Below are 23,044 nucleotides of genomic sequence, written 5' to 3'. Positions count from 1 at the left end.
ATTGAGGCAGGAGCGGGATGTGGCTTTGGTTCCTTGTCCTGGCTATGCTGGACAGCTAGTGACACGGGGACTTCAGATTGAGAGGAGGGGGGTATTGGCAAATTGTTGTTTTAATGCAAACTTCAGACCTGCTCACTAATTTTAACTATGAGTCCTCAGATCTACCTTAAAAGGAGCAGGTGACTGTCCCCCTGTCACAGCTGAGATGCGTTGAGTGCAGGAGCTATGCTGAGAGCTTTGAGTACCTGGTGAACAGGGAAAACTCAATCCCCACCCTCTCAGGGTTGGCATCTTTCTACGTGTGACCAGAGGGTTTTAGGCAGAACAGTGATGTGAGATGAGTTATCCTTTTAAAAAATCAGAGACCTGAGTTCCCAGTGTGGCTCGGCCAGCGGTAATGAACCCAACTAGTATCCATGAGGACATGAGCATGATCCCTGGCCTTGGGTTAAGGATCTGGCATTGCCATGAGCTGTGGTGTATGTCGCAGATGGGCTTGGACCTGATGTTGCTGTGGCTGTGGTGTAGGCCAGTGATTCCACCCCAGCCTAGGAACTTCCACATGCTGCAAGTGAGGCCTTAAAAAGACCAAAAAAAAAAAAAAAAATCAGAGACCAATTAGAAGACAGATAGAAGGAGAGCCAGAGAGAGAGAGAGAGAGAGAGAGAGCCTTGAAACCCCCACCCCAGGATGCCTTTGCTCCTCCAGGCCAAAGGCGGGGCAGCTTGCACCAGAGCCCTTTAGGACTGGCCCCCAGCAAGACCCCTGGGCACCCAGCCCTCTGCAGGGGAAGGGAGCCTCCTTTGTGGCCAGCTTGCCCCAGAGGAGCCCCAGAGCAAGTCCACAGGGAGAGTCTGCCTGTCTCCTGGCCCCTCTCCTCAGTGACCCCAGAAACTTCCAGGAATCTCAGACAGCAGAGGTCTGGAATCCATGGCTGCATCAGCAGCAGAGAATGTGAACGAGAGGAGCAGTTCGGGAGCAGAGTCACTCCAAAGTCTGACAGCCAGTGATTGCCATAATCTAATTCCCTGGACGGACAGCACGCTCCCCTTTTCACAAATAAGAGAACTGAGGCTCAGAGAGTTTTCGTTGACCCCACTGTGAGAAAATTCCCTAAGAGAGACAGGGTGATGGTTTTGACCCAAGCTTTATAGCCTGAAGCCCAGGCTGGATGCCAGCTCCGTGCACAGCATGCATATCTGTACTGTCTGTTAGGGTGCATATCTTTTGGGTGTGTGTGTGTGTGTGTGTGTGTGTGTGTGTGTTTAGGGCTGCACTCAAGGCATATGGAAGTTCCCAGGCTAGGGGTGGAATGGGAGCTGCAGCTGCTGGCCTACACCACAGCCACAGCAATGCAGGATCTGGGATGCCAGCTGTGTCTGTGACCTAACAGCGCATGGCAACGCTGGACCCTTAACCCACTGAGCAAGGCCAGGGATTGAACCTTCATCCTCCTGGATACTAGTTGGGTTCGTTAGCACTGAGCCACCACAGGAACTCCAATCACGGCTTTTTTTTTTTTTTTTTTTTAATTTATTTCCCGCTGTACAGCATGGGGACCAAGTTACACGGCTCTTTTTCATCTGAGTCTTGTTCAGCATTTCATCAGAGTGCCTACACGCGGTGCCTGGAGTATCACGGGGGCATGGGGACATTTCCTGAGTGAATGAATGAAGCAGCCAGTTTCAACCCCAAGGTCAAACGAAAACTTGGGCTCACACAGCCCGTAGCGGCAGGAATTCAGACGCGGCCTCTGTGATCAGAGTGGGTCATTCTTCTCTAACCCTTCGCTTGCCCTTTCTCTCCTCTGTCAAAGAGGAGAGGTCACTGGACAGTTCTCTTTTTTACCGAGGTCAAATTCATGTAACAAAGGTAACTGTCAGCCGTTTTAAGTGAACACTTCAGTGCCTTTTCATGCACAGACCACATTGGGCAACCATCACCACTGTCTGGTTCCAGAACTTCCCGCCCCCCCATGGAAACCCGCATCCCTTAATGGTCTCGTCCCACCCTGTGGTCAGCCCTGCTCTGTTTTCTTTGTCTTTGGGTTTACTTATCTGAAGTTTCATGTATCAACAGACTCTTCCAATCATGTCCTTTTATGTCTGGATCCTTGCACTTACCATAATGTTTTCGAGGCTCATCCACGTTGCAACATGTGTCTGTGCTTCTTTCCTTTTTCTAATATTTGAATAATGCTCCGGTGGAGGAACAGACCCCAGTGTGTTCATATGCTCCTCCATCCATGGACGTTGCGGGGGCTTCTACTTTTTGGTGATTGTGAGTTGTGCGGCTGTGAATATGCGTCTTCATGTATTTGTTCCTGTTTTCAAGTTTCTTGGGTATATACTTAGCAGAAATGCTCTGGCCAAATGGTAATTCTGTATTTCACCGTTTGAGGAGCCCGTAAATCTTTTCTTTTTTTTTTTAAACAGGCACACACAATCAAGTTTTATTGACCTATAGTTGGTTTACAAGGTTGTGATGAAGCTACTGTACGACAAAGCGATTCGTTTAATATGTATACACACATCCATTCTCTTTCAGATTCTTTTCCCACAGAGATTATCACAGAATATTGCATAGAGTTCCCTGTGCTCTACAGCAGGTCCACATTGGCCAGTCGTTCCATAGACCTCCATGTGCATGTGCCAGTCCCAAACCCCCAGTCCATCCCTCCCAACACCCCCCACCTGTCCCCTTTGGTAACCAGAAGGTTTTCACAGTCTGTGATTCTGTTTCTGTTCTGCAAATAAGTTCATTTGTATCCTTTTTTTTTAGATTCTCTGTATTAGTGATACCATGTGATGTTTGTCTTTCACTGACTAACTTCACTTAGTATCAGAGTTTCTAGGTCCATCCCTGCGAAGGAGCCCATAGTTCTTCAAGGCCACACTAGCTCTAAAGCTGGGGCGTTAGGAGCTGGTCCCTAGCTTTTTCCTCCGCATCAACTCCCACCGTTGATGCCCGTCGTTGGTGCCCTCCTCTCAGCTCACCCTAGGAAGCCCCCCTCCCCAGCTCAGCAATGACCCCAGCCAAGTATCTGGTCCCTCCCTGCCCTCTGGGACTTGGCTGAACAGGATCCTTGTGGATCAGATTAGAGCAGCTGGCACCCTCCTCCCTCCTTGGGAGGGTCTCCAGAGGGTTCGCTCTCATGATCAGTCGATCCTGCCCCTCATCGTCCCTTCCGCTGCTCTGAGTTCATGCCCGAATCCCTGGCCATTCCACATCCTTTCACACTCCCAGCATTTGCTCAGGCCTTACCTCCCCTGTGGCTTCTGAAAATCTCGCAGCCTTTCAAGGTGCAGCTCGGGTGACGCCCCCCAATGACGTCACAACCCCCACCCCCGAATTAATTTATCTCTTCCCCTGGCACCTTGCTTCTGCCAGCAAAAGACAGGATCCCATTCTGTCTTTATACAGAATTAGTCATTGACAGTAAATTAGAAAGATTTCCACGTACATGTCTTGCCAGGTTATTTTCAGAATTTATTGACATGATGGGTAAAGCAGCTACTACATTAAATTCTCCCATTTTCCCCCCTTCATTCTTCCGACACTAACGAGCTTCAGAAAGAAGCTGTTATCCATCTCTGTTTTCTCCTCTGTCTAAAGAATGCAGTGCCTGGCCTGAAACAGGTGCCTAATTCATTTTGTTGATGGAATTCGTGGGCCAGAGAAAGTGAATGCATGACACTCCCTCTTCTGATTGTTGGACATATATGGTGCTAAGAATTAATGTCTCTGGAGATCAAGGTTCGTTATAAGGTCAGTTTCCACTGCAGGCCACTGAAATGTCACCACGAGCTATATTTCCCAATGTGACATTTTACAATTGAAAGTGTGCGGGTGTGACTTGTACTCTTGCAGAGCATTCAAATGGTAATATTGGCGCTCTTTGAGATTCTCGCCTTTTCAAAAACATGTCTCATGGAAATTGAATTGCGTGGAGTCTTAAGTGCTCCTGTTTGAGACAAATGGTTTTAAATGAGAGACAGCAACCGTTCTCACTAACTAGTTAAAGGTGCTGCTAAATTAAAAGGCTCACATTGAGTTGGCTCTTCTGGAACAGATCAAAAAAGCCACTGAGTTATCAAGGAAAGGATATGGTTTCTTGGTTAATTTATGGTCACACTTTACAAGCGCAGGCTTTGCTCCATGATATTTTCTCTGGTGAAAAGCCACGAACTTTCCTCTCTGAGTAGATCATTTGTATTCATCAAGCCCGGTTGCTTCTACAGTTGGGTGTTTTGTCATCCACGGAATTCATCGATGTTGTCATGAGAAGAAGTGAGGGTTTGGGACCAAGCAGTCCCAGGCAATCCTATGACCAAGGCCCAATACCATACCTGCCCCTGCCACCCCGAGCTTCTATCTCCTGTCTCTGAAAGGGGGAGAGCCCCTACGCGATGGGGGGTTGAGCGGATTGAAGGGCAAAATACCCTTCAGAACAGTGCCTCCCACCCTGGAGGAACCCCCCTCCCCCGTGGGGAGAGAAGGTTTGCTGGCCCAGAAGCCTTTACCCTTGCTCCCCATTGGGGCCTTGCTGCACCTACAGTGCTGGATACAAGAGGCACTGGCACTCCCAGGGCACTCCCAAGACGTGGGGCTCTGAGGCTTGAATCGTGCTATTCGCTAGGATTCTGTTTGCAAGCAACAGAAACCCACTCCGAGTAATGCAAGCAAGCCAAAAAAAGGGGGGAGCGGGGAGATTTCTGGACGTTCTTACCAAGGCGCCATTAGAATGGAAACCCTTCCCTCCTCATCCTAATACTGTGAAGGGACCTCTCTGAGCCTCACACTCCCAGCTCTGCCCTGCCCCCACCCACTCACTCCCCTCCCCCCAGGGAGGGTTCTGATTCCCTCCCCCAAATCCCACCGCCCCCAGCAGGCTCAGCAGTGAGTGCTACACTCACGGCCAAGCTGAGCTGCAGGCTTGAGATGGAGCCAGGGAGGACCCCCAATCCAGGACCACCACCCCCCAACCCTGTCTCTCTCCTCTGGCTGCTTCTGTCTGGTGCATAGGCCACATTCCTCTCCATCAAAAGACCCTGTTTGAATGCTGGCTCCCCTCACAAGATAGAAAGTGACAGGCCTCACAACTCCCAGGACTCTGGCCCAGCAGGTCCAGTCATCTGTGGCCGATGGGGCTGGGTCACTCGGAATAGACACAACTGCTGGGTCTGCACCCCTGTAGACAGAGGGGGCAGTTTCTGAGAATGGTGGATGGTGATGTTTGCTGACTCTGGCGTCAGACAGCTGAGTTCTGTTTTCATATCACCATTAGCCTCTCTGTGCCTCTTTTCTTATCTGTCAAAGGGGGACCACAGGGAGTTCTCTGGTGGCTTAGCAGGTGAAGGATATATGCCACTGTCACTGCTGTGGCTCTGGTTGCTGTGGCACAGGTTCAACCCCTGGCCTTGGAACCTTCGTAAGCACAGCCAAAAAAAAATAAATTTAACAGGGAGTTCCTGTTCTGGCTCGGCAGAAACAAAATCTGACTAGTATCCATGAGGATGCGGTTTTGATCCCTGGCCTCTCTCAGCGGGTTGGGGACCCAGCATAGCCGTAGGCTGTGGTGTAGGCCACAGACATGGTTTGGATCCCGCATTAGTGTGGCTGAGGTGTAGGCCAGCAGCTACAGCTCCAGTTCAACCCCTAGCCTGGAAAATTCCATATGCCTCAGGTGCGGCCCTAAAAAGCACACGCGCACACACAAAATGGGGGCCACATAGCATTGTTGTAGGTTTTTCTTTTTTCTTTTTTTTTAATGGCTGCACCTGCAGTATATGGAAGTTCTGGGCCAGGGGATCAAAGCGGCGACTCCACAATGACCTGAGCCACTACAGTTGGATTCTTAACCCACTGAGCAAGGCCAGGGGTACTACTAGTCAGATTCTTAATCTGCTGAGCACAGTGGGCCTGCCCCCGGAATCTTTTCAGTCCAAACCCAGGGTGGTTGGAGGGGCTGGAGAAGTACACCCCACAAAATGGGCCACTCCTCTGGGTCTGCAGGATTCCCAGAAGCCCAACCGCCAATATTCCAAATGGGATCAGGGCTGAGGGAGCTCCCGGCTTCCCCATGACGTCCACTCTGAGGTTTCCTCCGTCCGCAGAGCACAGGCCTGCCTTGCTCGTCCCAGGTGGACAATGCCCTGAGCCTGTCAGCTTACCTGCAGCTCGCCTCAAAGCCAACTCCCATCTCTGTTGTTCCATCTAGAAAATGGGCATAACATTCCTACCTGGCTGCAAGGTCGAATGAAAACACGTGTGCACAGGCTTTCATTTAAAGTCTATATTCTGTGTGAAAGCAAAATAATTTGATGTTATTATTTTTTTAATTTTTTTTGGTTTTAGAGCTGCACCTGTGGCATATGGAGGTTCCCAGGCTAGGGGTCAAATGGGAGTTGCAGCTGCCGGTCTACACCATAGCCACAGCCATGCCAGATCCAAGCCACGACCTACACCACAGCCCACGGCAATGCCGGATCCTTAATCCACTGAGGGAACCCAGGCGTTGAACCTGCGTCCTCATGGACACTAGTCAGGTTCATTACCTCTGAGCCACAACGGGAACTCCGGAGGATTTGATGTTAGAAAACCCCCCACTTTGTGGGGAAGTGGTGGGGCGTGGAGACTTGCCCATCAGGGGCATGGTCTTTGTTGGCCTGACTCTGCGTTTCCGGTTTCTCTCAGGGCAGCAGCGTGTGAGGAGGGGCTCTGCTGGCGACAGAGGAGACCATGGCTTCCGTGTTGCTCACCCGGAGGCTGGCCTGCAGCTTCCGCCACAAGCACTGCCTGCTGGTGCCCGGTAAGCCTGGGGGACGGGGCGGAGGGTGTCTTGGCAAGAACTGTCCTAGTGGGAGACACCGTCCAGACTGGGGATTTGGCGTCCAGAAGAGTCCCTAGGGATAAAGGGACCCGCCAGCCAGTGCCGCTGTCCCACCCGCCCCCATAAAAACTGTCCCCATAGCCACCCCTCCCATCTCCATGTTGTGCTCCTGTCCCCAGGGGGACAGCTCTGCACTGGGCAGGGAGCTGATGCCTCCTGGAGCCACTCTGGTTGCACGGAGCTGGTGGCCCCGGGAGCCAGAAGGGCCCAGGCCATCCCCGGCAGGGACTGTTGCGGGAAACAGAGCTGGGTTTACTGCCAAGAAATGAGAACACGACGAAAGTCCTTGTAGTTCAACTTGATCTTCAAGGGCACTGGGCAGGAGGCCCCATCCCGTGAAGGTCCCACCCGGCACTGCCCGCTGCTCACCTCCACTTACCCCCAGCCACCGGCCAGCAGCTCCGGCTCATTCTGTCCACAGCGCCGTCTCTCGGATGCTTCCCTCTCTCTCTGCCTCTGGTTCAGGCAGCTCGGCCAAGTGAGCGCCCTGCCCGCGAGATCTCAGGAGGCCTCCCTCCCTAGGGTCGCACGAGGAGGGCTTGAGTGAATCCCACTTGACAGCTGAAAAAACTGAGGCTCAGAGAAGCAGAGTCACGAAGCCCCTTGTATGACTCTGCTTCTCTGAATGGGGCTCCAGACACTGTGTTATCATCTTCTCTCCTCTGCATGCCTCCCAGCCTACCTCTGAGCCGCTCTGGGGGAGGGAGGCTCTGGGGAGGGAGGCTCCCTGTAGCCTCCTTTAGACTCCTTTGCCCCCAGGCTGTCCCCACTTTCCTGAGCCCCGTGCATGTTGTCACCACATGTCCTCCTAATTGTTGGTCCCATCTGCCTTCTGAAGACAAATTGTCTGCCGAGGCCCTGGTTTGCAAGGTGAACGTTGCAGGTGTTTATATCCTGGGCGGGCTAAGAAGCGGGAATGTTCCCTCCTCCCACAAGTTTTATTTTTTAAATACACATTTACTTTTGGAATATTTTATTTTATTTTATTTTTTATTTTTGTCTTTTTAGCTATTTCTTGGGCCGCTCCCGTGGCATATGGAGGTTCCCAGGCTAGGGGTCCAATCGGAGCTGTAGCCACCGGCCTACACCAGAGCCACAGCAACACGGGATCCAAGCCGCGTCTGCAACCTACACCACAGCTCACGGCAATGCCGGATCCTTAACCCAATGAGCAAGGGCAGGGACCGAACCCGAAACCTCATGGTTCCTAGTCGGATTCGTTAACCACTGCGCCATGGCGGGAACTCCTACTTTTGGAATATTTTAGATACACAGGGAAATTACAAAGAGAGCACAAAGAGACCCAGGCCTCACCCAGTGTTCCCTAGTGTTGGCATCTTAGGTCACCAGGATGCAGTTGTCACAGCCGGGGAACCGACCTTGGCGTCTCACCCGGAGACCTTGACGGCCTTGAGGAGTTATCCATAGGTTTTGAGGTTTGCTTTTGTTTTATTCTCTTAGAATTCTAGGAGCAGCCTATTAAGGCTTACCCATAATTCCGGGGAAACTAAACCCTAGATGATGCAGTTGTGCTGTGTACCCAGTAGAAGCGGGAGTCATTGCACTGGAAGGAACCATTGCAGTTGAGCACCCACTAGGTTTTATAGAAAGAACCTAACTCCTGTGGGGCTCTAGCCCGTGACGCTCATGGCTCGGCCTCTGAAGGCCATTCTCAAGGACCTCTGAGCCTTCCCAGAGAGACGACAGGGAAAGACCAGTAGATTAAGACTCTAATTAAGATGGGGCTGCTGGCTTCAGTCACCACGTGTCAGCCAGGTGCGCCTAACCGATTGGTTAGAACGTCTTCAAGCCTCAGTTTGCTCTTCAGGAAAGTGGGGAGACTAATAGCACCCTCCCTGCTTCACAAGTTTCTTGTTTCAAAATATCATCTGTGTGAACACACTCCATTTATATTTACAATAAGTGGGAAGGAAGCTCCCATTGTGGCTCTGCAGGTTAAGAACCCAGCTAGTATCCATGAGGACGCGGGTTTGACCCCTGGCCTCTCTCAGTGGGTTAAGGATCCGGCGTTGCTGTGAGCTGTGGTGTAGATCGCAGGCATGGCTCATATCCTGCGTTGCTGTGGCTGTGCTGCTGGCCATCAGCTGTAGCTCTGATTTCACCCCTAGCCTGGGAACCTCCACATGCCGCAGGTGCAGCCCTAAAAAGAGGGGTGGGGGGAAGTGGGGAAGGACCTCACCTTCCATTTTGTGAGCATGGATATGGAGGCACAAGGAAAAAAAAAAAAAAAAAAGAAAAAGGAACTGAAATGGCTAAATCAGAGATACTCAGCTCCCTATTTTCCTGGCCAGAGTTAAGTCTTTGTTGGCACACTTGTGCCAGATTTCCAGAACCATACAGTGAAGTTTTTTAAATTCTCTTGGTCTATCAATTGGGCATATCTAGCATGACAGGTTGATCGATGTGCTTTTAAAACACTAAACCTCAGTGCTGGCAAAGATACACAAATACAAGAACTCTTTCATACACTGCAAGTAGCAATAGGGGAATGGTTTTAGAATGATGGCTTAGGAGTTCCCATTGTGGCTCAGCAGTTAACGAATCTGACTAGCATCCAGGAGGACGCAGGTTCGATCCCTGGTCTCGCTCAGTGGGTTAAGGATCCAGCATTGCCTGAGCTGTGGTGTGGTTCACAGATGCATCTTGGATCTGGCGTTGCTGGGGCTGTAGCGTAGGCCGGCAGCTACAGCTCCAATTCTACCCCTAGCCTGGGAACTTCCATGTGCCATGGGTGCGGCCCTAAAAAGACCAAAAAAAAAGAGATGGCTTAGTTTTGACCCATTTAGTCCTCAGCCCGATTCCATTAGATGAGGAAAATGAGACTCAGAGAGGTTATGTAACTTTCCCAGAGCCTCGGAGCCTGCAAGCCACTGAGCCAGGCTTTAAGCCAAACCCAGATACCCCGTGACCCACACACACCCTTAACCACTGTATTAATGACCTATTGCCATATAGCAAATACTACACATTCAGCAGGCAAAGATAATGCATGTTTATTATCTTACAGTTTTTGTAGTTAGGAATCCAGGGTGGCTCAGCAGGACCTTCCGGCTCCAGGTTTCTCCTGGGTGCGCTGAGCTGGTTCCCCAGGGCTGCGGTCTCACATGCAGCCTCACAGGGGAGCCAGGGATCTGCTCCCACGCTCCCTCATGTGGCTGTGGCTGTGGCTGGATTCCGTGCCGAGTGATCTGTCCAGATCTATCCATGGAGCAGATCCCAACACGGCAGCTGCTTCCTCAGAGTGAGGGGAAGAAGGGGGTGCCCACGGGGTAGGGGCGGGGAGCACAGCCTGCCACCACCACCCCCAACTGGGTTCAGGTGCTTCCGTGTGGTGCCTCCACCCATCAGATCCCTGCGAAGCTGGTGAACATGCTGATAGTTCATGACCTGAGACCATGTTCCCAACTTACATCAACAAACAGAGGACAGACCAGGAGATCAGACGGCAGAGTGGTTCTCTCTGGGTTGTGAAATTAGACGTGTTTGTTTTTTCATTGCTGCCTATTGATATCTTCCTTGATAAGAATAAGTGGGCTGGACAGTTGAGCGGAGGATTAGGTATTTTGTTTTTACACAAAAGCAGAGCAAACACCTCCAGTTGAACTTCACCTCGACTTTGGCCAGGCTCACATACAGAGCCCTTGTCATTTGGGAAAATGTCATTCATTTATTACTCTCAGAAGATCAAGAGGATGTTAAAACCCTGGATGGCTGCTTTTACAACTGGAGTTAAAAACCGACTCTGGATAAGCATTGAGATCCTGATGTATCGCACAGGGAACTATATCCAGTCACTTGTGCTGGAACATGATGGAGGATAATGTGAGAAAAAGAATATATATATATACATATATATGACTGGGTCACTTTGCTGTACAGTAGAAACTGACACAACTCTATAATAGATGCAAACTCTTGCATTTGGAGTGGATAAGCAATGAGATCCTGCTGTATAAGCACAGGGAGCCATATCCAGTCACTTGTGATGGAACATGATGGAGGATAATGTGAGAAAAAGAGTGTGTGTGTGTGTGTATATATATGATTTAGGGTACGGCCCTAAAAAGCAAACCAAAAAAAAAAAACGAAAACAAAAAACAAGGACCCACACTGGATGAGGTGGAAGGTACATTCACTATACATATACATATTTTTGTCTTTTTGCCTTTTCTAGGGCCGATCCCGAGGCATATGGAAGTTCCCAGGCTAGGGGTCGAATCGGAGCTGTAGCCACCAGCCTATGCCAGAGCCACAGCAACGCAGGATCCGAGCCGTGTCTGAGACCCACACCACAGCTCACGTCAACGCCAGATCCTCAACCCACTGAGCAAGGCCAGGGATCGAACCCACAACCTCATGGTTCCTAGTCGGATTCGTTAACCACTGTGCCACGACGGGAACTCCTACATTCACAATATTTAGCAAAGGAGAGGTCTGGCAAACAACTTTCCAGCTTAGCTACTTACCAGCTGTGTGACTTTGGGCAACTTAATTGACCTTCCTGAGCCTTAGTGTCTTCGCTAACATGAGAATGATAATAACATTTACCTTCTAGGGAGTTGGAAGGATTACATGAGGTAATCTATGTAAATTGCTCAGAATAATGCCCAGTACGTTCACCATCCGTGCTCAATAAGTGGGCATTTGCTCATGCAACTTGCTACAAGGGACCCCAGAAAAGTCTTCCTTAACCATTCAATCCTTGTTCTTTTTCTCTTGTGGGTTATCATATTATTTAGCTTCATTAAGAGAAAATTTGTTGTATTGATATTTATTATTTTCCTCTACAAAAAGTCAAAATGGAGATTTAGTAGGAAAAGCAAAAGTATTCTGGATTCAAAGTTCTGGCTTTGCAACTCATTAGCTGTGTGACCTTGGGAAAGTTGCATAACCTCTCTGATCCTCATCTGTAAAATGGGGACAGTAATATCATCTCACAAGAAGGTTGTGGATTCATTAAAACAACAGGTGAGAGTTGGCCTAGGTAGGGCCTGCCTGGCACAAAGTAGGAACTGAATACGTGTTAGCTTCCCTATCTTTTTTCAGATTGCACAGTTGCCAAAAAACTTATTAGACGCTGATTTTCAGGATTTCTGCCCAGCGGTTTTGGCCTTCTCCCATCCATACCCACAAAGACTTGCACGTGGTAGGAACCGGTGCAGTTCTTTTTTTTTTTTTTTTTGTCTTTTTGCTATTTCTTGGGCCGCTCCTGCGGCATATGGAGGTTCCCAGGCTAGGGGTCCAATCGGAGCTGTAGCCACCGGCCTACACCAGAGCCACAGCAACTCGGGATCCGAGCCACGTCTGCGACCTACACCACAGCTCACGGCAACGCCGGATCGTTAACCCACTGAGCAAGGGCAGGGACGGAACCCGCAACCTTATGGTTTCTAGTCGGATTCGTTAACCACTGCGCCACGATGGGAACTCCCGGTGCAGTTCTTGACACAGACTCATCCGCCTTGCACCTGGCCCTGGCACCCCGTCTCATGCCCCATCCCCCTCTGCCCGGCACCAATTCTCCCAGTTCCCTCCCCTCCCCCACCCCAGTCCTGTTCACTCCTGGTCTTGGCAACCTCACGACCACAGCTCCACGTGACCCAGCACCCTCCCAGCGTCTCTCTCAGGACCCTTTTAGCTGCAGCTCCCCCTGCTAACTGCCCCACTGGTGCTCTCACTTTCCACCCCCCAAGAAATCTGATTGCTGCGATGCACACCAAGATATTTTTTGGAAAAAAAAAATGACCTTTTCTGGAGAAAGGAAGCAAGGACATGTGTGTCCTCAGGAGGGGAGAGCTTGCTAATTTCAAATTCTTCACTTTCCCCCTTTTGCTGGAAACAAAGCAAGACCAGCACTGGTTAAGAGCTATTTTGATCCAAACATGCTTCCCTGTTGAATGCAGATCTAGTTGCAAACAGTCTTGACCAGTAACCCTGAGTTCTGGCCAAGCAAGAAAGAAACAATTTAGTGTTTAAAAAAAAATCACCAGTATGTTCTATGACCTTGAACTGTCTGCTAATGGAAAATAAACTCCGTATGAATTCCCTTTTCATTGTAAGATCAAGTGGAGGATGATAAAAGCTGGTATCTTCCTCAAAGCTGGTATTTATGCCTCAAAATAAAGGTAGTGTTGCATTTTTACTGGATTTTATGTTCGAAGGGCTACTCTTGATTGTAATTAATTCAGAAACCTTCTTTGATATCCAGAGCAATTATGAAAAATTAAGGGTAAATTTAAATATGTTTTCTAATATCATGGCTCTGTATAGTTTGGCAAGTTGTGTGTGTGTGAGAGAGAGAGAGGCTGACATGTTTAGTTTCTACTCCTACGTAATACAAACATAACATCTATTCGTCAGGGTTGTGTAAAGATAAAATAAGATCATGTATATGATGTATATGAAGCATCTAGGGATTCCCGAGTTTGATGCATCTGTGGCATCCTTTGTACAAGGAACTGACAGTTCCCAACCACAAATATGTGCCAGAAAGATAAAAGATGAACAGGGAGCAGTTCCCGTCTTGGCGCAGCAGAAACAAATCCAAATGAGGTTGTGGGTTTGATTCCCGGCCTTAGTCAGTGGGTTAAGGATCTGGTGTTGCCATGAGCTGTGGTGTAGGTCTCAGACGTGGCTCGGATCCTGCGTTGCCGTGGCTGTGGTGTAGGCCAGCAGCTGTAGCTCCGATTGGACCTCTAGCCTGGGAACCTCCATATGGATGCAGCCCTGAAAAAACAAAAAGACAAAAAGAAAAGAAAAGAAAAGAAAAGATGAACAGAGACATTGAAGGGATTTCTAGGGGTTAGATAAGATTCTAAATCACTACACACCTTAGATTCAGCACAGCAGTCTCTTGTTCAGGCATCAGTGATACTTGGGTTGAAACTTCCCTTCATTTCAGCAACATGCTGAGCTAGAAAGCCCCTTGGGGTTAGCCTGGGACCTCAAGTTTATTTAAGCCTCAACAAGTGTATTACTAAGCAAAACGTGAAATCAGTTGCAAGGAATAATTTGTGCCCCAGATATATTTTAACAACAACAAAACCTGTAAGTTGGGACCACCTGAATTTAGACATTTGATTATTCTCTCCCGGATGATTTTTGTGTGTGTGGCTGCACCCACAGCATACGGAAGTTCCCAAGCTGCAGCAGCTGTGGCAACACCAGGCTTCAAACCCATGCCTCCATAGTGACCTGAGCCACTGCAGTCAGATTCTGAACCACTGCACCACGGAAGGAACTCCTCTCCAGGGTAATTTTGTTTTGTTTTGTTTTTTGTTTTTAGTGGCCACACTCTGTGAAATTCCTGGGCTGGGGTCCAGTCAGAGCTGCAGCTGTGGCCGACACTGGCTCCAAGCTGCCTCTGTGACCTATGCCACAGCTTGCAACAACGCTGGATCCTTAACCCACTGAGCAAAGCCTGGAAGTGAACCTGCATCCCCACCAACACTATGTCAGGTTCTCAATCCACTGAGCCGCAACAGGAACTCCTCCGGGATGATTTGTTGTTGTTGTTGTTGTTGTTGTTGTTGCTATTTCTTGGGCCGCTCCCGCGGCATATGGAGGTTCCCAGGCTAGGGGTCTAATCGGAGCTGTAGCCACCAGCCTACGCCAGAGCCACAGCAACGCGGGATCCAAGCTGCGTCTGCAACCTACACCACAGCTCACGGCAACGCCGGATCGTCAACCCACTGAGCAAGGGCAGGGACCGAACCCGCAACCTCATTGTTCTTAGTCGGATTCGTTAACCACTGCGCCATGACGGGAACTCCCGGGATGATTTTTGATTGACACAACTGGGGGCACGACTGCAGGGAAAAGTTTTCTGGCATCTAGTGGCTGGAGGCCAGGGATGCAACTAAATATCCTTCAGGGCACAGGACAGTCCCCACAGCAAAGAGTCATCCAGCCCACAATGACAAGAGTCCCAAGGCGGAGAAAGTCAGGTCTATGTATACATACGGATGTAGGTTACGTTTTTACAAAATTCGGATAATTTTTATCATGGATGCACGTAATATTCCACTGTCCAAACAGTGGTAGGAAAGGGCATATTCTATGTAATTACCCCCCATTGGACATCGAGGTTGTTTCCTCATTGCTGTTGTTAGAAACAATAGGATCACAGTTTTTAACCTACCTCCTCAAGCACCCTTCCGTTATTTTCTTGGGATGCGTTCTAACACCTGAGCTCGCTCAGTCGGAAGGACCAGGAAGCCGGCATCAGCTTATCCTCACAGCAGCGGGCGGGGAGCATGCCTGCTTGCCTGCAGCGTCACTGACCCCAGGCTTTCCCATTTCCTTTCATCTTCAGAGTTCTTGTGCTGCCCGGGTCTGGCCAGACTCAGAGTTCTGGGGCTGTCTGGCTGGGGTGGGGCCGAGGTCCTGGCACTGCCTGTGTTGGGGACACCGGCTATTGTAAGGGCAGGATTCTCAAATCTGCTGTGCCCAGGAGTTCTCATCATCTGTGTTTACCGCAGGATGGAGACACATCAGTCAGGCCGCAGCCAAAGTGGACGTTGAATTTGATTATGACGGGCCTTTGATGAAGACGGAAGTCCCAGGGCCCAGATCTCGGGTGAGTTGAGCATACCTGGGTGGCATGTTTCAGAAAAGAGCCAAGGGGTCCCTGAGGCAAGAATGCAGCCAAGCTGAGGGCCCTGTTTTCTTAGCTGCTTTCCAAGGGGTCACCACGAGAGATCTAGAAGCCTAAACCGGGCCGTTCAGCTATAAAGCATTAAGTCTTCTCCGAGGAAATGTATCTGCTATCTATTGCTGCAGTAATGCTGCATAGCACTCCTAGAACCCCAGCAGCAGCAGCGTACAAGCTGCTCATGCATCCAGGGTTAGCTGGAGGTTAGGTGGGCAGTTCTGTTGGGCTCATCTATATGCCTGGGGGACAGCTGGCCACCCACTGATTTAGGCCAGGCTTGTCTTGGGCCCCTGGTGACTTGGCTCTGCTTCATGTGTCTCATGCTCCAGCGAGCCAGACTGGGCCTGTTCCCAGGGTGATGGAAGAGGAGCGCTTGCTATAGGTCTCTCCATGTCTAGGTTCCATCATGCACCTCATTCTGTTGGCAGAAGCAAGTCACATGGCTAGTTCTGAAGCCAGAGTCAGGAGCTGGGGTAGAACATCCCACCAACAGTGAAAGAACATGACAGTGTGACCTGGCACAGGGCGTGTGTAGCAGATACCACCCCACCCCCACCCCCCCCCCCCCCCCCCCCGCCGAGCTGGAACTTGCAGGGCCACAAGGAGGAATTGGCCAGAGATGTGCATTCTGTTCTAGGTGAGGGGAATGGTGTATGGAGAGGCCCCTGGGGCGGAAGTACATGGAGTATGAGAGATAGTGGGCAGCTCTGGATCCTAGGGTAGATATTAGCCTGTGGGACGGAAGGGACGCAAGGTGAGTCTGATGGGGGGCAGGGCTTTTCAGAGAAGCTGCAAAGCCTGCATACAACTCACTTTGGAGGGCTGGTTAACCTTGACTCTGTGCTCTGATGTGCAAGACTATGTCTTTTTTTTTTTAATTTTTTTTCTTTTTAGGGCCACACCCGCAGCATATGGAGTTTCCCAGGCTAGGGGTCGAATTAGAGCTGCAGCTGCCAGCCCACACCACAGCCACAGCAACGGAGGATCCATCCAAGCCATGTCTGCGACCTACACCACAGCTCACGGCAACACCAGATCCTTAACGCTCTGAGTGAGGCCAGGGATCAAAGCTGCGTCCTCATGGATGCTAGTCAGATTTATTTCTGCTGAGCCACAGTGGGAACTCCCTGCTTCTAGTCTTTGCATCTAAAAAATAACTCCCTGTTTCTGACTTTTGCATCTAAAAAAAAACACTGTAAACCTTTTTAATACAAATTGATTTTTCTCTTTGCATATTTTGCAGGTTTTATCGTGTCTTTTTTTTTTTTCTTTTGTCTTTTTGTTATTGTTGTTGCTATTTCTTGGGCCGCTCCCGTGGCATATGGAGGTTCCCAGGCTAGGGGTCGAATCGGAACTGTAGCCACCGGCCCACGCCAGAGCCACAGCAACGCAGGATCCGAGCCGCGTCTGCAACCTACACCACAGCTCACGGCAACGCCGGATCGTCAACCCACTGAGCAAGGGCAGGGACCGAACCCGCAACCTCATGGTTCCTAGTCGGACTCGTTAACCACTGCGCCACGACGGGAACTCCCTATCGTGTCATTTTTTTAACAAAGATATCTCTTTTGTCATTGTAACTTTTTTTTTTTTGGTCTTTTTGTCTTTTCTAGGGCCACACCTGCGGCATATGGAGGTTCCCAGGCTAGGGGTCTAATCAGAGCTATAGCCACCAGCCTACACCACAGCCACAGCAACACAGGATCCAAGCCTCATCTGCAACCCACACCACAGCTCACGGCAACACCGGATCTTTAACCCACTGATCGAGGCCAGAGATCAAACCTGCAATCTCATTGTTCCTACTCAGATTTATTAACCACTGAGCCACAATGGGAACTCCATGTAACTATTTTAAATCCAGAAATTGTTGTACTGATGTAAATGATTGTAATTATTTTGCACAGTGTTTTGCAAAAAGACTTTTTCATGCATAGTTCTATTGAGGAGGGGTAAATTTTAATTTAATAGTAAAATACTTGGAATAGTTTTTTATACTCATGTCATTAATACAATTGTGTTTTTTGTGGAAATACATAATTTTATGACACTAATTGGTAAAGTTTTTGTTGATTTGTTTTTTGGGCGAAATTCTGGTAATAGTAAAGCCACTAGTTAGTAATTCCCAGTTTCTTTTTTCTTTCTTTCTTTTTTTTTTTTTTTGTCTTTTTGCTATTTCTTTGGGCTGCTTCTGCGGCATATGGAGGTTCCCAGGCTAGGGGTCTAATCGGAGCTGTAGCCACCGGCCTACGCCAGAGCCACAGCAACTCGGGATCCAAGCCGCGTCTGCAACCTACACCACAGCTCACGGCAACGCCGGATCGTTAACCCACTGAGCAAGGGCAGGGACCGAACCCTCAACCTCATGGTTCCTAGTCGGATTCGTTAACCACTTCGCCATGATGGGAACTCCTCTTTTTTTTTTTAATGCTGTACTTTCGGCATATGGAAGGGTTCCAGGGCTGGGGTCGAACCAGAGCTGCAGCTGCCCGCCTACGCCAAAGCCTCAGCAACTCAGGATCCAAGCTGCATCTGCCACCTACACCACAGCTCATGGCAACACTAGATCCTTAACCCACTGAGTGAGGCCAGGGATCAAACCCACATCCTCATGGATACTAGTCAGGTTCTTAACCGGCTGAGCCATAAGAAGAACTCCTAATTCCTAGTTTGTATGTAGAATTGCACAGGTAGTTTATGGAATGTTCAGATTATAATTATAAATGGTTCTTGGTGTGCAAATTTCTATTTTTTTTCAGTTAATTTTATTTTCCCAATGGAGTGTTGTTAAAGCCGCCTTTTTTTTTCCCCCTGAATAAAAGAGAATCCATGCCTTTCTGGACATTAGATAAATGCCTTCAGCTTAAATTAAAAAAAAAAAAAATAGTTTAGGAGTTCTCCTGTGGTGCAGTGGGTAAAGGATCCAGCATTGTCACTGGAGCAGCTTGGGTCACTGCTGTAGCCTAAATTCAATCCCTGGCCCAGGAACTTCCACATGCCGTGGGTACGGGAAAAAAAAAAAATTTTTAGTTTACTTTATTATTATCTTTGAAGTGTCTAAATCTCCAGTCTGTTGTTCTAGTAACTTAACTGACAGGAATCATTTCATGCCAATTATTTATATTAAGCAATTTAAAAACATTTGTGGAAGTCCCACTGTGGTGCAGTGGGCTAGGAATCTGACTGCAATGGCTCAGGTCACTGCAGAGGTGTGGGTTCAAACCCTAGCCTGGTGCAGGGGGTTAAGGATCCAGCATTGCTGCAGCTATAGCTGTAACACAGGTCAAAGCTGTGGCTCAGATTCAATCCCTGGCCCAGCAACTTCCACAAAGTTTCCACAAAAACTACCATTTTAAGAGTACAGCCTTAAAATTAAAAATATATATATGATGTTGTTGACTAATTATGGTTATTGGAATGAATGGGGAAAAGCCCCAACACTTGGGAAGATGTGAAAGATGTATCCTTGCTGTGATAATTTTCTCTTCTCTTCTGCAGGAGTTAATGAAACAGCTGAATATAATTCAGGTGAGTAGGGGTTAAACAGCCATCTTTCCATGACTGCTTCTTACAGTGTAGATGAAGGATACAGATACTTAATCTGTACTTTTTTTTTTTTTTAATGCAGCTGACTTTTATTCTAAACCTTTTTTTTCTAACTTGCACATCCTCTTTGACTTACTGGTTACTTATGCGTTAACGTCATTTTCACATTTCCTTGAACTTCCCACACTTTTTTCTGTTACTGATTTCTAATCTCATCCTGTTGTGGTTGGAAAACTGATTTTGAGTGATTTCAATCCTTTTAAATGTATTGAGCCTTTTTTCTGTTCTGATGTATGGTCCATCCTGGAAAATGTCCCCTATGCACTTGAGAGGGATTTGTACCTTACTGTTGTTGTGGGAGGGGTGTTCCACACACGTTTGTGAGATCTGTTGATTTAGTGTTAATTAACAAGTGTCCTTGTTAATTGTCTGTCTAATTGTTCTGTCCACTGTCTAAATCAAGGTACTGAAGTTTCCAACTATTATTGCAGAATTGTATTTTTCCTCTCAATTCTGTCACGTTTTGCTTTGTGTATTTTGGGGCTGTGTTGTCAGGTGCTTATATGTTTATAGTCGTCATAGTGGACAGCTCCATCTGTCCTCATAAAATACCTCTCTTTACCTCTAGGAACATTTTGTTTGCTTAACAGTCAATTTTGTCTGATATTAGTAAAAACTGTTCCAGCTTTCTTATGATTACTGGGAGAATCATATATCTTTTTCCATCTTTTTACTTTCAACCCAGTTTGTATTCTTGAATCTAAAGTAGGTCTCCAAAAAAAAAAAAAAGGAGGAAGAAGAAGGGAGTTCCCTGGTGGTCTAATGGGTTAAGGATCCAGCATTGTTACCACTGTGGCTCAGGACACTGATGTGGCACTGGTTCAATCCCTGGCCTGGGAATTTCTGTATACCACTGGTGCAGCCAAAAAAAAAGTAGGTCTCAAGAAGACATCATATACTTGAACATTTTTGTCTAGTCTGATGGTTTCTGATTTTTTTTCTGTTTTTGTCTGTTTAGGGCCATACCCACAGCATATGGGTCCCAGGCTAGGGGTCCGATTGGAGCTGTAGCTGCTGGCCTACACCACAGCCACAGCAACACAGGATCCAAGCTGCATCTGCACCCTATATCACAGCTCATGGCAACACCAGATCCTTAACCCACTGAGCAAGGCCAGGGATCGAACCTGAGTCCTCATGGATAGTAGTCAGGTTCATTAACCACTGGCATGCCCAGCTTCTGATTTTTGATTGAGTTGTTTAATCCATGTGCAGTTAGTGTTATGATTGAGGTAGTTGTATTTACATTTTCCATTTGTGTTCTATCTTACATCTTTTTTGTCCCTCTATTCCTTTCTTACGACTTTTTTAAAACTTAACGTGGCTATCTTCTAGTGTAACATTTTTATTTCTTTCACAATCACTCTATATTTTTTATTTCCTCGGGCCCTAACACTTACCACATACATCTTAACTTTTCAGAATCGCCTTCAGATTTCTCTCTCAATCTTTGTGGTTGTGATATCTAAAACACATACAGAAAAAAATGGTAAAATACAAATTTATAGCCCAATAAACTATTATACAGCAAATCATGTAATGGTTCCCACCCCCGGGCAAAAAAAATAGAGCATTGCCAGCACCCAGGTGTACCTTCCACGTCTCCATAAATGGGCAGGACATGGTTTATTTCAGCAATTCAAGGTTAATCCTCAAAGACTGAGGAGCTAGGGAACCACAGCAAGCCTGACGCGGTCTCTTCCTTCCCCAAGAACGCAGAGGCTGTGCACTTTTTCTGCAATTATGAAGAGAGCCGAGGCAATTACCTGGTGGACGTGGACGGCAACCGGATGTTGGATCTTTACTCCCAGATCTCCTCCATCCCCATAGGTAAGAGCTGGAGAATCAGTCCTGGAGGGTGAGTGCTCTCTCTGTGTGGGTCGTTGACTTTCACCGCTCCTTCTGAGAGGCAGGTCCTTGCGTGTGACCCGGCGCTTCCCTCAAGGGCAGGGAAGAGGAACAGGTACCTCACAGAGGGTGCGTGATTAAGGACTTCGCCTGTCTTCTCCCACTTCCTCCTCCCCCAGGTCTGGGTAGATGTCCCTGCTGCATAGGTAGATAAGCAGAGCTTGGAGAGGAAGCGTGGGTAAGGTGTGAACCCAGCGTCAGCGTTAGCAGCCTTAGGAGTCCCAGGAGAGGATCCCCAGGTGGGGATGCAGTGCAAGGAGGTGATGGGAGGAGAGCTCTTGGGAGAAGGAGCAGGAGGGAAGCAGCAGGGGGGGTGGTTAAGAAGGTCCAGGTCTCAACTTGAGACCGGCCACAGCTTGCTTCCACAGGGGGCTCTGCAGTATGCATTGCACCCCAGAGTCGGTGCCAAATGAGACAGAGGGGCTGGCCTTTGGGTACCTGAGCTGGTCAGCCATTGCCCATCGACTGCCAGAGGGAATTACACGTGCCATCTCTTGGGCAACGAGGCTTCCCCACATGAAGGAGGCAGCTTCACCACGTGCCCCCCACCGTCAGTGCCCCCCCACCACAACAAACCCAGAGCAGCTGGGAGAGGGGGCAGCTTACTCTGGAAAGGTGACCTGGATGGAGGGGCACCAACCGCATCCACCTCCCCAGGCTCACCTCCTGGCCGTCCAGAGCGAGACTTGCAGCTCTAGGAGGGCTCGGCAGATGTCAGACAGGACTGATTTGCATGTGCAGGTGGCTGCTGTTTGTAGCTTGGATGGTCCATGTTTCCTTGGTCGGTGGAGTCCCCACTGCATCCACTGGTCTGTAGGCTGAGCATCTGATGAAGCCTGTCCCTTCCTTCATGGGCGATGCCAGAGCAGCCTCTGCTTCCCACCAATAGCTCCCCACCCCCGCACCACTACAGTCAGCTGCCTGGGGCCTTTCCCTCGAGACTCCCCCAGTAGGTCTCCCCGCCTCCTCTGCTGTCCCTCTGCCCAGTGCCTCAAACCTGTTTATTTCTCATTAAGATGAGGCCCGAAGCTAGGCAGATGACTCATTTTGGGGGGGCAGTTCATCATTCAGAGATGCCTTGGCCTCTGAAGGCATTTAGGATCCAAGATTTACAAACCCCTGTCTCTTTTTCATGTTGGAGTGAAAGGGATAAGTTATCCGGGACTCAAATCCTGGCAGCATCCTATAGACAGTCCCTTCCAGGCTAACTCCCACACTGTCCCCCCAGCAGCTCAGAGCCCCCTCAGGTCACATCCCCTGCTGCCAGTACATATATCGGGGGAGTAGTAGGAAGGGGAGAAGAGGTCAAAAGCAGCTGTTAAAAAAGCAGATGTTCTGGAGTTCCCATCGTGGCTCAGTGGTTAACAACTCCGACTAGGAACCATGAGGTTGCAGGTTCGATCCCTGGCCTTGCTCAGTGGGTTAAGGATCCGATGTTGCCGTGAGCTGTGGTATGGGTCACAGACGTGGCTCAGATCCCATGTTGCTGTGGCTGTGGCTGTGGCCAGCGGCTGTAGCTGTGGCCAGCAGCTGTAGCTCTGATTGGACCCGTAGCCTGGGAACCTCCATATGCCGCAGATGTGGTCCTAGAAAAGACAAAAAAATAAAATAAAATAAAAAAATAAAAAATAAAAAGCAAACGTTCTAAGAAGTTCTCTCTCTGGCCAGCTTTTCTCCCTTATCTGTAGTCTTTGAGATGATTTTTTTTTTTTTAGGGCCACACCTGCAGCATATGGAGGTTCCCAGCCTAGGGGTCAAATCAGAGCTGCAGCCACCAGCCTACACCTCAGCCACAGCAACTTGGGATCCAAGCCAAGTCTCAAACCTATCCTGCAGCTTATAGCAATGCTGGATCCTTAACCCACTGATTGAGGCCAGGGATCGAACCCGTATCCTCACAGACACTATGTCAGGTTCTTAACCTACCTGCTGAGCCACAGTAAGAACTCCCAGGGTGTTTTTTT

The 23,044-nt window shown here is 48.9% G+C and overlaps 1 protein-coding gene across 2 annotated transcripts in view; it reads left to right on the top strand.

Annotated features, from left to right (window-relative positions):
• The window catches only part of ABAT (4-aminobutyrate aminotransferase), a 101,426-nt gene that overhangs the window by 42,445 nt on the left and 35,937 nt on the right, over nucleotides 1-23,044 (top strand). Inside the window, exons 1-5 of one of the 2 annotated variants that reach the window (XM_047780536.1) lie at nucleotides 3,712-3,768; nucleotides 6,697-6,811; nucleotides 15,394-15,491; nucleotides 19,065-19,094; nucleotides 20,885-21,002. In XM_047780536.1, coding sequence (XP_047636492.1) covers nucleotides 6,742-6,811; nucleotides 15,394-15,491; nucleotides 19,065-19,094; nucleotides 20,885-21,002 — 316 coding nt within the window. In that variant the 5' untranslated portion in view covers nucleotides 3,712-3,768; nucleotides 6,697-6,741. Of the gene's footprint in view, nucleotides 1-3,711; nucleotides 3,769-6,696; nucleotides 6,812-15,393; nucleotides 15,492-19,064; nucleotides 19,095-20,884; nucleotides 21,003-23,044 lie in introns of those variants that run through there. The other variant, XM_047780535.1, reaches the window with a different exon arrangement.

The sequence above is a fragment of the Phacochoerus africanus genome, chromosome 5 (genome assembly GCF_016906955.1).
Source record: "Phacochoerus africanus isolate WHEZ1 chromosome 5, ROS_Pafr_v1, whole genome shotgun sequence".
In the NCBI taxonomy this organism is placed as follows: domain Eukaryota; kingdom Metazoa; phylum Chordata; class Mammalia; order Artiodactyla; family Suidae; genus Phacochoerus; species Phacochoerus africanus.
This window is presented reverse-complemented; position numbering and strand designations above follow the sequence as displayed.